Source organism: Lycium ferocissimum, chromosome 10 (genome assembly GCF_029784015.1).
Source record: "Lycium ferocissimum isolate CSIRO_LF1 chromosome 10, AGI_CSIRO_Lferr_CH_V1, whole genome shotgun sequence".
Classification (NCBI taxonomy): Eukaryota; Viridiplantae; Streptophyta; class Magnoliopsida; order Solanales; family Solanaceae; genus Lycium; species Lycium ferocissimum.
In genome coordinates this window covers 55,886,310-55,902,437 of record NC_081351.1, presented here as the reverse complement: position 1 = coordinate 55,902,437, position 16,128 = coordinate 55,886,310, and the positions used below count along the sequence as shown (strand labels likewise).

At 35.9% G+C, this 16,128-nt stretch overlaps 2 protein-coding genes across 3 annotated transcripts; one reads left to right on the top strand and one right to left on the bottom strand.

Annotated features, from left to right (window-relative positions):
- Positions 1-471: 471 nt before the first annotated feature.
- On the top strand, positions 472-7,701 carry LOC132034355 (mitochondrial thiamine diphosphate carrier 2-like). The gene is made up of 8 exons (XM_059424679.1): positions 472-719; positions 1,174-1,315; positions 2,178-2,294; positions 3,013-3,124; positions 3,391-3,518; positions 4,380-4,532; positions 5,914-6,054; positions 7,178-7,701. The coding sequence occupies exons 2-8, from the start codon at positions 1,199-1,201 to the stop codon at positions 7,394-7,396; spliced, it is 987 nt and encodes a 328-aa protein (XP_059280662.1). The 5' UTR covers positions 472-719; positions 1,174-1,198; the 3' UTR covers positions 7,397-7,701.
- A 446-nt stretch (positions 7,702-8,147) lies between these two features.
- Positions 8,148-12,313, bottom strand: LOC132034354 (uncharacterized). Of its 2 annotated transcripts, none has more exons than XM_059424678.1 (3): positions 11,999-12,313; positions 9,599-9,727; positions 8,148-8,641 (listed from the first exon to the last, which is right to left on the bottom strand). In XM_059424678.1, exons 1-3 carry the CDS (start codon positions 12,138-12,140, stop codon positions 8,367-8,369), a joined length of 546 nt encoding a protein of 181 aa, XP_059280661.1. In that variant the 5' UTR covers positions 12,141-12,313; the 3' UTR covers positions 8,148-8,366. The 2 variants fall into 2 exon arrangements, with proteins under 2 accessions (XP_059280661.1, XP_059280660.1); XM_059424677.1 differs by having other exon boundaries at positions 8,148-8,648; positions 9,603-9,727; positions 11,999-12,308.
- Positions 12,314-16,128: the final 3,815 nt, after the last annotated feature.

The following is a 16,128-nucleotide window of genomic DNA, read 5'->3' as shown; positions in this document are numbered from 1 at the left end:
TTAATATAAAAGAGTTTTTTGTTTTACCAAAAATGTTTTTGAAATATTCTTTTTTAAAACTTATTTTCTTCTACTTTGTAAGTAAACAACGAAAATATTATTCCTAAAACATTTATATAGGAGTATAATTTAGACGAAAGGTATGGTGAAGGTTATATAAGGATGTCAATGGTAGAGATGGAGGCGATGAGGTAGGGATAAGGGATGTAGTGTGTCTGGTGAGGAAGAAACAATCGGTGTAAAATGACACTTATAAAACTTATTTTTCTTATATCAGAAAAATTATTATTTTTTTTTTTTAAGATTTTTTTTTTTTTTACATTGACCAGTCAAGCATAAAAAATTAATTTCCCCCATGTTAGACTCCTAAATTGACTGAATCAAATAATACAAGGACCTAAATAGGAATAATAAAAGTTAAAAAAGAGAGAATATTTTCTTTCTCATCTCCCTCCTTTTTCCTTTGCTTTCCTTTTATTCATCAAAACAGCACCGCCATTAATTCCAACTTTTAGCCTCCTTTTGCCCCCACCAACCCGGGAAAACTTCTTCTTTCTTCTTCATTCCTAGAAGTTTCCCGGGTCGACCCGTATTCCTATTTGCACCCCTCTTTCAATTTTGCTGGTATATATAATAAATATATATATTTAGTGGTTGCATTAATATCCCTTTTTTGAATTTGAGTTATTGAAATCTTCAATGATGACTCTTCTCTTCAGGTATTATTATTATTCCGTTATATAAATGGTTACCTCTTTTCACATATATCACCTATGTCTTTATTAATTTCATTAAGACCCACTTGGTTCCATTACTAAATATTTTGTCTTTTTAAGGTAAATAAAATAGGTGTTTGGTTAATTTAGACATTTTTGTAATTTCTTTAACCCTATTCCATGTTCTTTTTCTATGTACATGTCAGTATATTCTTGTTTTGGGTTATATTTTCTTTGAAAGTTTTATATTTTTATATACATGTGGATGTTATGGAATATGTAAATGACCCATATTGCTATTTGTGAACCTGTCTTTAGTTTTGGTGGCTTTTGGGTTTCTGATAAGTTAAATTGGGGATTTTTGTAGAGTTTGAAACTTTTGGGGTTTCAGTAGAGCTAAAATGAGGAGTTTTCTTGAAGTTTGAACACAAGGGTGTGGTTTCTTTTTGGTTTGCAGATAGTTGTTGTGGTCATTGGGGGAGATGGAAGAACCGGGGCAGCTTAAAAGAGCTTTTATAGATGCTACTGCTGGTGCGATTTCTGGTGGTATATCCAGGACTGTAACATCACCTCTCGATGTTATTAAAATCAGATTCCAGGTATATACATTCTTCTATCTGTTTAATGCGTCGAACTCCAACTAGTTTGGGATCGATTTGCTGTAGTAGTAGTAGTTGTTGTTGTTATTGTGTGCTTGGCATTTATATAAATACTGGTAATAGCATAATATTGCCTGAAAACATAATCAGCTTTATGATCAAAATGACCAATAGTTATAAAAGGATGAGTCGTCTTTCAAACATTGTTATGAATTGGATATTTCTGACTGCTTTCGTTATTAGTCATTGTTGTACAGTAAAATTGGTTCAGCCCATTAGAACTAGTCCTGTAGGCCGTAGATTAACCTTTTCAGGTTCTTTCAAAAGTGTTATCCTTGTTATCTCGGTGATGCTTTGACTTCTCTATGAAAGGCAGCCAGGAGCAACAGCTTGAGATTTTCAAATTTGCAAACTTTAGTTTCATTACTTCAGAAATGTGTTATTGCAGAGATAAACTACTTTTCTCAGCCTTGGCCTGATCATTTGTTGAACCTCTGTTTCTTGCTGTCGGATGATTTGCGTTCATGTGCAATAGAGAACCCTCAAACATTCCACTAATTAAGCTCAGGGCTTACACTTTTACAAGTAGAGGCCATAAGCAGCAAAAACCCTTAATTAGTTTATAAAACTCTCGTCCAGTTTCAAAATCATATTCTTCCACAAATTCCCCTCTGTAAAAGAATAGTTGGTATTTAGTCTCTATGGTGCTGAATCCAGCTTTCTCATGCTCCTTTGGCAGTTTTTCTTTGCTTCTTCATTTTCATCAGACCTCTTTATTGTGTTAACATTAAAGTTGCCTTGCTCTTCTCTGTATATCAAGTATGATAGCTAATGTTTTTTATATATACTAATCTTTTTACAGGTTCAACTGGAACCCACTACTCAGTGGGCCTTGCTTGGGAGAACTGTATATGGCAATTCAAAATATACAGGGATGCTGCAAGCCAGTAAAGATATACTCAGAGAAGAAGGTTTACCGGTATAGTTCCTATCATAGTAATCGATCTCCATAGGAGACAATATGAGCAGAGGACCGGACTGCCTAAATTTTGCTGAAAAGAACTATTGAGGACTTTTAGGAGCCTAATAATTATTTGATGCATGTGTTAATCAGAGTTTTTGACACTTGGATATTTTTTTAATTATGCTTCGTCAGATTATTTATTTTGCGCTCAAATAAATTTGAAAATTTACTCCCTTTTGTTGCTTGAAAAGTATTTACTTATATACTTGATTTACTATACATGTTGCTCTCGTCATTTTTCTACTCAGTGGATGAAAACTTTTTCGGTGTTATCAAACCCTGGTACGAGTAATGGTGCAATGTGTGTGTGTGTGGGGGGGGGGGGGTGTCTAATATTTTGAGTTCAAGCTTGTGGCTCCTTCCTTCCTAAGAAATTCTATCTCATTAATTGATGCACTTTATAGCAAACTCGCACTAAATTACCCAAAAAAGGCCGCTGGTGGGTTACTGTATCTGTTGCGACCATGTTCTATATTTATGGCGTTAATCCATGTGTTGTGTCCAACAGTTATGCTCTTCTTGTCTTCACATATTTAAGTTTACTTATTTGTATATGGGGAGCAGGGGCAAGAAACATTTCTACTTATTAGTGTTAATGATTTTGATGATGGTATCTTCTGAAATTATGCACAGTTTAATCATATTTATTCTGTTTTCCTTGCTCACATGACAGGGATTTTGGCGGGGTAATGTTCCTGCTTTACTGATGGTTATGCCATATACTGCAATACAATTTGCAGTGTTGCACAAATTGAAAACTTTTGCTAGTGGCTCTTCAAAGTCAGGTCTGTATCGGTGTCTGACCTGCTCGGGTAGATTAGTTAGATTTTATTCATAGTTCTCCCCTTTACTCCTCTGTCACAAGTTGTACAGCTTTTGAACCATGTGTGCTTTAGAATCTGACTATATATCAAGTTATATCTAGTCTAAGATCAGTTCGGACATTTGATTTACATATTTAGCTGTTCAAAGATGCCTTTAAGTAAGCTATTTTGTGCTTCCCTCAAGTAAGCATCAATGTCTGATGGCTTGATTCTTTTCTATGATGCAGAGGATCATGTTAACTTGAGCCCTTATCTTTCTTACATCAGTGGAGCATTAGCAGGCTGTGCTGCTACCGTTGGTTCTTACCCGTTTGATCTTTTGAGAACCATTTTAGCTTCTCAAGGAGAGCCAAAGGTACATGTCACTTATCTATGATATGTGTGATGTTGTACAACCTTTGTTGCATGTGATGCAAACTGTGCTCAGACATGTGGAACCAGGTCTCTTGCAATGCAAATCATGTTTGTATTGGGTAAATTTGACAAACTTGTATCTATAGAAAGGGATAAGATTGACAAATTCACCTTCACCGTTAGTTACATGCATTGATTGGTCTCTGTCATGTCAAAGAAACAACCGAATAAAAATCTAGTCTTGGGTAGACAGTGTCGATTGTAGTCCTCGGTTGTCAAGGCATGCATGTGGGAGAAAATTCACAAACTTGCCGTCCATCTGAATGCTTTTGACACTGTTATTGGACGCTTGAATATACAGAATCCATTATGCAATAACTACTTTACTTGATGTAAAAGAATGCAGTGTCATTGCCTTCATTTTTTCCCATACACTTGTTGTAGTGATTACAGTTTAACATGATGTTCATCCTACTTGAAATTAGTATTGATTGTAGTGATTACAGTTTAACATGATGTTCATCCTACTTGAAATTAGTATTGAGTTTGCACTTTAGCCATTTGGTTGGGGAAATTGCTTATTCATTCATCATTTGATTTAACTTGATGGGTTTACAAGAAATTGGATGGCTAGATCATAGATGATAAAGTTGTCATCACAAATTCATGTTAGTGTTTTTTTTCTTTTTTTCTTTTTCCGAATGAAAAAGTCAAGTGAGATATAAGCATACCAACTCCAATTCTGTTGTATTACAATTTATAAGCATACCAACTCCAATTCTGTTGTGTTACAATTTGTATACTGTTTCTGCAGTCATGTTAACTAGGTTTCACGGGACTTATGTGGTATGCTAACTAACAGGTTTATCCAAACATGAGGGCTGCATTTGTTGATATATTCAGAACTCGTGGCATTCGAGGAGTGTATTCTGGATTGACACCTACTCTTGTTGAGATTGTTCCTTATGCTGGTTTGCAATTTGGAACTTATGATACATTCAAACGCTGGATGATGGTAAACCCTTACTCTTTCAGTCTCTCACTTGCCATGTTTGATTCTGTTGACTAGGGGTGTCAAATGGACGGGTTGGGCCGAATTTTGGTTGGGTCAAAATGGGTTGAGTTAATACCCAAAAAGTACTTGGGCTGAAATGGGTTGGGCTGAAATGGACTAAAAAGCGGGTCATAATCCAACCCGCCCAATTCTTACTAAGTTTAATTTCTTTGTTTGTTCTTTTATAATTTTTTTGGTACCTAAGAAAAACTATTTTCTTTCTTTATTATGGTTAATTATATAACTTATAAAATTACAAAATTTATCTGTTGGAAAATATTTTGACAAGATTTCTCATGGGTCAATTTGGGCTGCGTATCAGCCCAACCTTTTATGGGCTGAAATGAGTTGTGGGCTGAAATAGACTAAGTTAATAATTGAGTGGGTCAATGATCAACCCAAACTTGGGGGGTTGGGCGGGTCATGTTTTCATGGGCTGATTTTGCCACCGCTATTGTTGACAGTAGTTTGGACCATCGAGGATAATTTACTGAAGTGGTTGTATACTGCTCTGTTGGATTTTTTTCTTGGGAGAATCGTTCTAGATGAGACCACTTTAAAGGAAACCGTTCTAAATTCATAGAAGACATTTATGTGCATGAGCTTTAAATTATGAGACGTTTTTACCTGTGAAACTAAATACACAGAAAAAGGTTCTCCATATGTCCTTAAAAAAATCCAGATTTGATGTCCATAGGTTAAGCTAGGCTTATATCAAAGCTACTTAATGCTAGACTTCAAAAAAAGTTATGATGAACCAGAAGAGACAATTAAGTTCATGGAAAGTATTATGATATAGAAAGTTTATGATTTTCTAAACGTGCATAAATTTATCTATAGTTTCATTTTACCGAAATCCAGTTACTTTGAAGAGTCAACTACCCAAGTTTTGGGTCATATGAAGTGGTATATGCATTTTGTAGGCACCAATTGGGCATGACATCAATGTTAGATGAATCCAATTCCGGACTATGGAAGTCCTATCCCTGAATCATTTTAGTTCAGGAAATCTGAGGATTAAAGTGACTGATTTTATTTAGCCATGTGTTCTTGGATTATTTAGCTTGATAAGAACTTTAACCACCTTAGCAGTTTGTGCATTTTACACTGGTTGAAAAATCTGACATTCTAAATTCGCAGCACTATTCTGGAGATTGCTGAGACATGTATTTATGTGTCAAAAGCTTACACAGAGTTTAGTGTAACAGTTCAAGTTTCATTTGATTATTAACTTCTTATTTTTGTACAGTGGGAATATGCTTTTGCTACCATCTTTGCTAAAGTTAAATGTAGCAAGTGTTCTCAATTTGGTCTCTCACAATATGGATTTATATTTTTATAGGCCTGGAATCTTAGATCTTATAATGCTATCCATGGTGATGAACATCTGTCAAGCTTCCAACTTTTTATCTGCGGTTTAGCTGCTGGGACATGTGCGAAAGCCGTCTGTCATCCTCTCGATGTTGTAAAGAAGAGGTTCCAGGTAGAGTTCACTTGCAGTTGAATCCGGATACGAAAAATAAATTAAGTTTACTACTCGCTCCCGTCCCATTTTATGTGATGGTGTTTGACCGGGCACAAAGTTTAAGAAATAAAGGAAGACCTTTGAAACTTGTGGTCTAAAACAAACCATAGAAATTTGTGTGGCTCTAGAAATCATTTCATTAAGGGTAAAAAAGTAAATTTAAAGTTGAATTATTACTAAATATAGAAAGGTGTCATTTTTTTGGGACCGACTAAAAAGGAAAGAGTGATCATATAAATTGGGACGGAGGGAGTAATATTTTAAGAACAGCCTGTACAGGTCTGCTTTTATCCCTAAGCGGGCTTCTAAGTGCTCTTTGGTTTAAAACAAATACAGGAAATGCATAAAAAGACGAACAATAGTTATTTTGTTCTCCAGGTCCAGTGTTTGATTTCCAGAAAAAAAAAAAAGCAATGGGTGGTTGAAAAAAAGAGGGTATTTTTTGGAACCATTTTCTATCCTCTTAATTGTTCTTTTTATTTAAAGATTTTCAGCTATTCCCAAATATGTGGGGCAAACAACATCTTTTATTGGTTCAATTGTCTTTTTGTTGTCATTAACTTGTTTTTGAGAGTTATTGTTTCAAATGCACATTGTTCCCCAAAACCCAATGAAATTTAAGTCCAAACGTCTGTCTGAACAGTGATTTTGAATCGGAAACCAGTAAAAGGTCCAGTTTCTCCAAATTCCTCCTTCGAGTGCCTGAAAATTAGAATTCTATCTATAGACGCCTGGATTTGGAACCTCCAGACTTCATATGCAATACGAGCCTCCTCCGTTTTTCTTCTTGTATCAATTTTCCGGTTTGTATTAGTTTTCAAAATGACCTGCGATCTCGCTATTTCTACACTCACATGCCTTTTCATAAATATGATTAAAAGAATATTTATCATCATTACACGATGCTTGTGCGGTGCAAGATGCGTGCAACTATAGTGACTTTATCTGTGATCAACTTTTTTTTTTTTTTTTTTTGGAATGTCTCGTGGCATTGTTAAAAGGAAAGAGATAATGAAATCATATGCAAGTGAATGTCCATTGGTTGTGACTACAGTTAATGCTGCAACCATATACCTTGCAGATTGAAGGACTACAAAGACATCCAAGGTATGGAGCTCGACTGGAGCCTCGTGCCTATAGGAATATGTATGATGGCCTCCGGAGGATCTTGATCGAGGAGGGTTGGGCCGGACTTTACAAAGGGATTGTCCCCTCAATTGTTAAAGCTGCACCTGCAGGTGCTGTAACATTTGTTGCTTACGAGTATACATCAGACTGGTTAGAGTCCACATTGACTTGAAACTGCAGAGCAGTCTTTCTTACTTCCTCCTCCTTGGCGGTGGCAACTGGAGAGGGCTGATAATTTTGAGCTTTTGTTTATTTTTTGTCATTCTTTTTCTCCCTGTATTTTAAGAAGCCCCAAATGAAGTAAAGAATGGGGCAGTGTTTGTATTGTGTTCAAATTGACCGGCTAGTTTCAGGCCATAAGTTTACACATCTTGTAAGAAAGGGAGTATTATAGGTTTCATTCGGTTGGATGGCTCTCTTTTTGTCTGTACAAGACGCTGAGCTCCCTTTATGGTGATCAGACTTTTTCATGCCTTTTGACTGATAGGTTTCATGGAAGCTCTTGGTGCTATTTTAGCCTTGTTTTTTTTTCCTTGTTCTTTTTCTCTTTTGGGTCCCTTCCCATTAGATGTGTTTTAACTGATCTGCTCGATAAGGCAAAGGTAAAATGGTTGGAGCTGATCATTGAGAGTCTTCCTAAGATTAATTTCTTAATTAGACTAGGCTAGTTAGTAGTGGCTTAAATAATTTCGACTAGCGCCTTGTCAACTATCCAAATGCATGAGTGTTCAGCTATAAAGCACAAGTCTATCGACTTCTGCAAAGCTCCAGATATATCGATTTCGTTATTTTCATGTAGGAGCAGGAAAAAAAAGAGTTTTAGTTAGATGTTGCAAAGTCAAGGAATAACATCATCTAGTTGTCTGTAGAATTAAGCTTCTCAAAACAGAAACAAAAAAAAAAAAAAAAAAAAAAAATTCCTCTTCAGGTGCAACAAATATCATCAGTATCACTCATTTTCTAAAAGTTACCATGGCTACTGTATTCATTTTTTCTCCAGGACCATGATGGTAGGTCATTATTACAACAGACGAACTTACAGCTGCAAAATTGTGATAAAATTGATGCAAAACCACCTCAGGGTAAGTGTAAACTCACTCATTCTTTGAACTATCCATGGCTATAAAATATGATAGAAACACTTAAGCGTTCCTCTTTTTACTAGTGTCTTCCGGAGGTAATGATACGAACTGCAGAATTCTCTGAACCTGAGCAGCATCAACTCGAAACCGCTCAGCAATTCCGTTGATATCCATAGGACCTTTGTGATCATCGGATCTGCCTTGATGCAGGAGTATAATTTCTCTTATCTGTGCCACATTCAGTGTCCCTGTAGGAGCAGGCCTTTCCTCATATCTGCTGGACTCTGGTGTTATATTCCTTAGCTTAGGTAAGGGTCTATCATACTTCTCCACCACTGATGCCTGTCAAAGTAGCCAGGAATTAACAACTTATTATCCTGATACGTGTTCTTGTAGCTATCACTACGGTCGAATCTATGTCAACTGAAACATTTAGTCAGGCAGGATCTCTATTCCATTTGCGCCAAGAGTGAACGCCATTGTTGAGACTAAACCTACTATGAAGGAAAGAATATCCGACAAGAATTGTTTAACTACAAATTATGACATTATTTTCTCAGGAAGATTGACCCCCATCTGAAGATTCAGAAATAGGAGCATGAAGTGCACAGCCATGGTGATCATACATCAATGTACCTACCTCAAGCAACTTTAAGACTTTTTAGATCAGGCTCAAACAACTTAAGACTTAAAAAAAGACTTCTATAGGTTTGCAAAATCTCAATAGATTAGTGTAGATTGAATTCTCGATGTCTGGAATAGATCATCTGATTATATTCATTGCCTCACCCTTATTGCCAAAAAAAGTAACAGGTATTAACTGAAAGCATAGATTAGTTAGTGCTAATTAAAACTCCAGACTTGCACAGTTCAAACTACTCCTTACTTGCACATAAAGATGTGAGATGAGGATAGGAAACTCAAAAAAGACAGAAAGAGATTTCATGTGAGCTATTAAAACGTCTCAATAAGAAAAGCATTTCTTCTAATACTTCGTCCTGGATTTCTGTGCTACACTACCAAATGGCACAAGAAAATTTAGAATATACTTCCTATAAGGGTAGGACAAGATTGGCCCCTCTAAAAGTCTAAATCACTCTCATCCCTTCCTTTTATAGAAGGTGGCACTTGAGAAATTACACACATGAACCAAAAGCTTTATGCAACTATTACAATAGTGATTGACAAAAGTAATCGCCTAATTTAAGAAATAACCATTGTGTATCTCAAAAGTGACAAGAGTCAATAGGGCACACGTTCAAACTGAAAGTTAATATGCAAACAAATGAAACTCACCTCACCCATCTCTAGTTTTCCACCAGGCTTAGCTTGAATTCTACCAACCATTTGACTAAGCATTGCATCGAACTTGGGATCTCTCTCTTCGAAGGTGTTTTTAACAGCAACCTTTGGGCTGCTCTCTTAAGAAGCAGAAGCAAATAGTCATTTATCAAATAAGTAATTTATGAAATCCTACAAACACTCTTGCAATGGAAACTAATGAAGCTAGTTTATTTCCTGGGCAGATAGAAAAATAAACAAGTGAAAGATATTAACCATTCTTCAAGCACAAAAGGCACCTAAACAGATGACATCACTGTTCAATTCAAGACTCGTAATTTGTTGTGCGATATGATTAGAATTCACTCTATATCAAATTTATAGACCCGTTTCACTGATCGAGACTCAAATTGACTTAATTAGATACAATTTCATTTGTTCCCAATTCACAAGTACAAACACATACATATTACAATGCTAGATACAAATGGACAGGATTAAGGGTCTTTCTTTTATCAGCGGATTAAAGATCTGTTTCTCACTGACAGTTATCTTCGAACAGAAGAAAATTACCCAGAAAAATCCCAAATGTGGCCTTAAGTTGTTCACACAACTTGCATTGAGAGATTACTCAGAAGCATAAAAAAAAAAATATATATAAACATAGTCCAATTACTCATACAGCAACTCGGTACAATATACATGTGCTCCTGAGCACACATGCATACCCAAAATACTATTCACCATTCTAGCTATACACCAGTTCTACCTATCCTAACCTAATGCGCAGGATTATTTAATTAAGCAATCAAGCTCTAATTATCACTGCCCTATGTGAGCCTTGCATGTCCCAAGCCGGTAAATGAGGAGGGTCGCAATAAGTTTGCCGTCAAATTATGGCCTATTAGTTAATAAAGTGGGTGCAAACCTTGACGACCAAGGTTCAAATCCCAATGGACAAAAAAACCTAGGTGAATTATTTTCATTTTAGTACGTCTTAGTGGACAAAGTTACCAGGTACCTGTGCTGGTGAGAGATAGCAGGTACCTGAGGAATAGCTGAGGGGCGTGCAAGCTAACCCTAGACACTAGGTGTTAAAGAAAATGTTTGTGGTCCAATTATGAAACATCAAAAATCCATATAAATGACCCCAACTATTTTGGTATAGATGTGTAGTTGATCGATTTGATTGATATTTGATAATGATGCACTAGTTATGTTCTTGAGGAAATTACAACTGAATCGACAAGTGAGCATAAGAATATGATAAGAATATTGGCTTCCTTAATGAAAAAACATTTCCTCCTGCTACTTCCTTATTCTTTCAGTATCTTATTTTCACCTTCAAAATGGTGGTCAATTCATGCAATAAACAACTCAGTTTTTGCAGATCCCTTCAAACGGAAACTAAAAAAGAGGGACAACCACACATTTCCTTTTTATGGTAGTGTTTCATGAACTTGCAGTAGGTTGAAGGCAAGCGTAAAGCTACTAAACTTACGATTTAGAAATGATACCGGTGCAAATGGAACAAAAATGATAGTGAGGACTTATAGAGCTAACCAGGGGCGAAGGGAGGAAGGGCCAAGGGGGTTCATCCAAACCCCCTTCGGCGGAAAATTACATTGTTTATTTTTTTTATGGTAAAGGAAAATTACCTTGTTTATATATGATTAAAATTATTTTTTATGTATATATAGTAGGCCTTCAATCCCCTTTGGCTTTTTCGTATGTTTACTTTTTTATATTTGAACGCCCTTAGTGAAAATCCTGGCTCTGCCACTGGTCAGCTAACCCGAACTAACCCGAACTAACGTACTTGTACTTGAGGTTATGGTAGTGAAATTCATTAACAAGGTTACACTGTACTGTTTTCCCCCAATCAGAGTCATGTTTTCCCTTCAATTTCATTTCCTAACTCAATCATTTGCCACATATACTCCCTTCATCTAAAAAAGAATCACCTACTTTTTGGAGAGTGAAAACATTTTTTTTTTCTTTCACTATAATTAAAATGATATTTTTTTGAAACTGTGCTATCCGGGCCAGTTCGCGTACAGCTAGACTAATTCCACCAGCACTGGTACCGATTAACTCTGTCCACCGCCTCAGATTGGGCAGAACTTACCTAATGTTTTTGCGTCTGTTGAACTTTGAACCTGAGACCTCAACCCATTTCATTGACCACTGGGTCACACCATTTTTTAAAATCTCTTTTTCTACAAAAAGTTTGAAATTTATCCTGTAGTAGTTTTTAAAAATGTAAATTTTATTTCAACACTGCCAATCTTTTTCTACAAAGAATTAAAATTACCTGCAGCATGAATAAGACCCAAGTTCTAAAATTACAAAGAATAAAAATAGAAGTAAATGAATAGATAATCTAGAATTAGAGAATGAAAAGGGCATACCGGGAACTGGACCAACATTTTCGACAGGGGTTTTATTCACCACCGGTGGTTTCCGGTCAATGGGTTTCTTCAGTTGCGACGACGACGTACCAACACTAGAACTTCCGATCCTTCCAGTTGCTCGACGAAATGCCTGACCCATTTGATCCCCTTTATACACACAAAAATGTTATTATTATTATGTATGTATGTAGGACTGTATGTATGTTGAACCCAAAATAATAAAATGACAAATTCGTATTAAGTTTCGTTTTATGCTCTTTTATTGATTGGAGAGGTTATTAATTAGAGAAATAGCCCCACTGAGAAAGAGACAGAAAGTAAGGTGAGAGTATTTATAGTTGGGATTTGGGATTGCGTTGAATACAACATCCACGTAAGAGGGGTTTACAGTGACCACGTCTCTATTGTGTGGCGAGTCTAGTTAAGAACTTGAAACTGTTACCATTCGAACCTTCCATCTGTATATACACGAAAATATTTATTTATTTATATTCCATGCTTATTTCATTGACCTAGAAAAGACTTACGATAAAGTGTCAAGAGAGGTTCTATGGAGATGCTTGGAGGATAAAGGTGTACCTGTGGCGTACGTTAGAGCGATCAAGGATATGTATGATGGAGCCAAGACCAAGGTAAGGACAGTAGAAGGAGACTCGGAGCACTTTTTAGTTCTGATGGGTTTGCATAAGGGATCAGCTCTTAGCCCGTTTTTATTTGCCTTGGTGATGGATGGATTGCCGCGACAAATTCAAGGTGAGGTGTCATGGTGTATGTTGTTCGCGGATGACATAGTCTTGATTGACGAAACTCGCAGCGGAGTTAACGCTAAGTTGGAGGGTTGGAGACAGACGCTGGAGTCTAAAGGATTCAAGTTGAGTAGGACCAAGACAGAGTACTTGGAGTGTAGGTTAGTGGCGTATCACATGAGGCTGACGTGGAAGTGAGGCTTGGTGCCCAGGTCATCCAAAAGAAAAGATGTTTCAAGTATCTTAGGTATTATACAAGGAAATGGGGATATCAACGATGATGTCACACATCGTATTGGTGCAAGGTGGATGAAATGGAGGCTCGCTTTCGGAGTGTTGCGTGACAAGAAAGTGCCACCAAAACTTAAAGGCAAGTTCTACAAAGTGGTGGTTAGACCGACTTTGTTGTACGGGGCGGATTGTTGGCCAATCAAGAACTCTCACGTTCAGAAGATGAAAGTCCCAGACATGAGAATGTTGCAGTGGATGTGTGGGCATGCTAGGAGAGATAGGATAGAAATGAAGATATCCGGGACAAGGTGGGAGTGGCATCGGTTGAGGACAAAATGCGGGAAGCAAGGCTGAGATAGTTTGGGCATGTGAAGAGGAGAGACACATATGCCCCAGTGCGGAGGTGTGAAAGGTTGGCTATGGACGGTTTCAGGAGAGGTAGAGGTAGGCCAAAGAAGTATTGGGGAGAGGTGATTAGACAGGACATGGCGCAGTTTCAGCTTACCGAGGACATGATCTTAGATAGGAGGTTATGGAGGACTCAGATTAGGATAGAAGGTTAGTAGGTAGTCTCGCTTATTCTTTCGTACTAGTAGTCGTAGTCTTGCTCTATCGTTTATTACCCTTTGATTTCTGCTTATATTTATTGGGTCTTGTCTTTCTAAACTATTTTATCATGACTTTCTTGCTTTTGTTATTTCTCATTTTCATAATGCTTTGATATGCTTGTCCTTATCTGACTTTTTTTGTCTTGTTTTCTGTTGAGCCGAAAGTCTTTCAGAAACAGCCTCCCTACCTTCTAAGGTGCGGGTAAGGTCTGCGTACACTTTACCCTCCTCAAATCCCGCATTGTGGGAATCCACTGGATATGTTGTTATTGTTATCCATGCTTATATTGGATTATTATTACACTAATTATACAGGGCAATTCGCATGGTTGCCCCTATTTTGGGTGGTCTTTAATTTTTGCCCATCAAATTGATGGTATTTAATTTTTACCCTTCGCCTAAAAAAGTGATCGAAAATATTTCGAGGTTTTGAATTCGAATCTCAGCTCAGTAACAAAAAGAAACGCAAGGTAAAAGTTTCATAAAATTATGCCCTAAGGCATAATTTCAACTACAGAAGTTATGCCTTAAGGCAGAACTTTCGCGAAACCTTGCCTTGCAATTTTTTTTTTTAACTGGGCTAGCATTTGAACCCAAAACCTCGGATATTTTCGACAACTTTTTTGGGCGAAGGGAAAAAATTAAAGACCAGTAATTTGAGAGAGGGGGGGAATTAAAGACCAACACCTTTGAAGGGTAATCCGCGCAAAAAAAAAAAAGATTATACAAGAGCAAATTTATGCTTAAATTTTGGGTCACGTGAATCCGTGTTCTTTCCATAAAAATAGATATTTCTAAAATTGATCTAATATTACTTGATGGCACCAATGCTATAAAAAGAATTAATGATGCACTTGGTTAAAAACTTAGTTATCTACTAAAAAGAATAAGGATCAATATCCACTTAATGTATTTTTTTTCTTTTTTCCTTTAATAATGCACTCATGTTCTAGAAATTCTAAATTCGACTAATGCAACGCAATCAACTGATAAATAACAAATAATAAGTTACCCAAGTGATAAAAGTATAGGTAAAAGGGACACTAATGTTACATTAAATAAAAAAAATAGAAAGGATTGGTTATGAACATTAGATGTGATTGAATTTCTATAGTTCAATAAAAAATTTAGACACATGTTTACTCTAAATTATACTCCTTTTGTCCCAATTTATGTGATACTCTTTCTTTTTATTCAATCAAAAATAGAATGATACTTTTTTATATTTAGTAAAAATATAACTTTAAACTTCTCATATTAAATTTAAAGCCACACGAAGTTTTAAAAATCTTTATTTCATTTTTAGAGACTATGCTTAGTTAAACACCTTCACATAATTTGGGACAGAATATTAATTATATCATAATTAAGTGATAAGTTTAAGTTAGAATATATATATCAATCAATTCATAATACATGAATGATAAAATTTTATGTAGAAAACACATGTTATGTATATATTAATTTGGTGCCATACATAAGTTAAATATTTTCTTTCTTTGTATGGTTGGAATTTTCTTTATTTGTGTAAGGCACATAATAAAAAATGTCACTTTTCATTATGATTTATAACTACCTTGTTATAAAATAATAAAGCAAGCGAGAACAATATTGTAGACAAAGAGAGAAGAGAGGAGATATCTTTATTTCTCTTGTTCGGGATTCCTTTACAATGAAGGAGAACCTCTATATTTATAGGGAAAAAGTGACTTGATCCTAAAGTCTCTAACCCTAATATTTCTCCTAAAGATAGACGTCCATCATAATAAATATTTATAACACTCCCCCTTGGATGTCTATTTGATAGATAATGTACCTCGTTAAAACCTTACTAGAAAAAATCCAGTGGGAAAAAATCTAGTGAAGGAAAAAGAATACACATTTCTAATAATACGCTATTTGGTTGCCTCACTAAAAACCTTACAAGGAAAAACCCAGTGGGACAAAAACCTTGAAAGGGAAAAAGAGTACAACGCATATTAACTCCTCCTGATGAGAACTTCAATCCAAAAACTTGAATCTTCACATCTTCACTCGAAAGTTGCAGTTGCTCACCACATTGGTGGATATATATATATATGAATCCAAATCTGCCGAATCACTCATGTTATGATCTTCTACATCCTGGGTATAAATCAGCCATATCATCACTCTAACAATTTGTTGCACATTGATATGACCATTCTTTTGGAGCTCGTTTGTGAAGAACAACTTTGGTAAAATGAGCTTTGTCCTTTCATGAATCCACTCTTTAGTTGGACTATGTATATTCTTTGCATCTTCAGTCTTTGAATAGAGTTACATCGGCATATAATATTGTTGAAATCACTCCAAGTGCGTTCCTGACTTGCTTAATAAACATATCTTTATATGATTTGACTGTCATGTAAAACAACATCGTATGACCATAATCCCTCATAATCATAGCAAAATATATATAAATGCATTAATTGCATAAAGATATGGCACTTCAGGACCAAAAAATTCTGCAAGTTTCTCATTTCAACTTCTTTTAGCAGATAATCTATTTCTTTTGAAAACT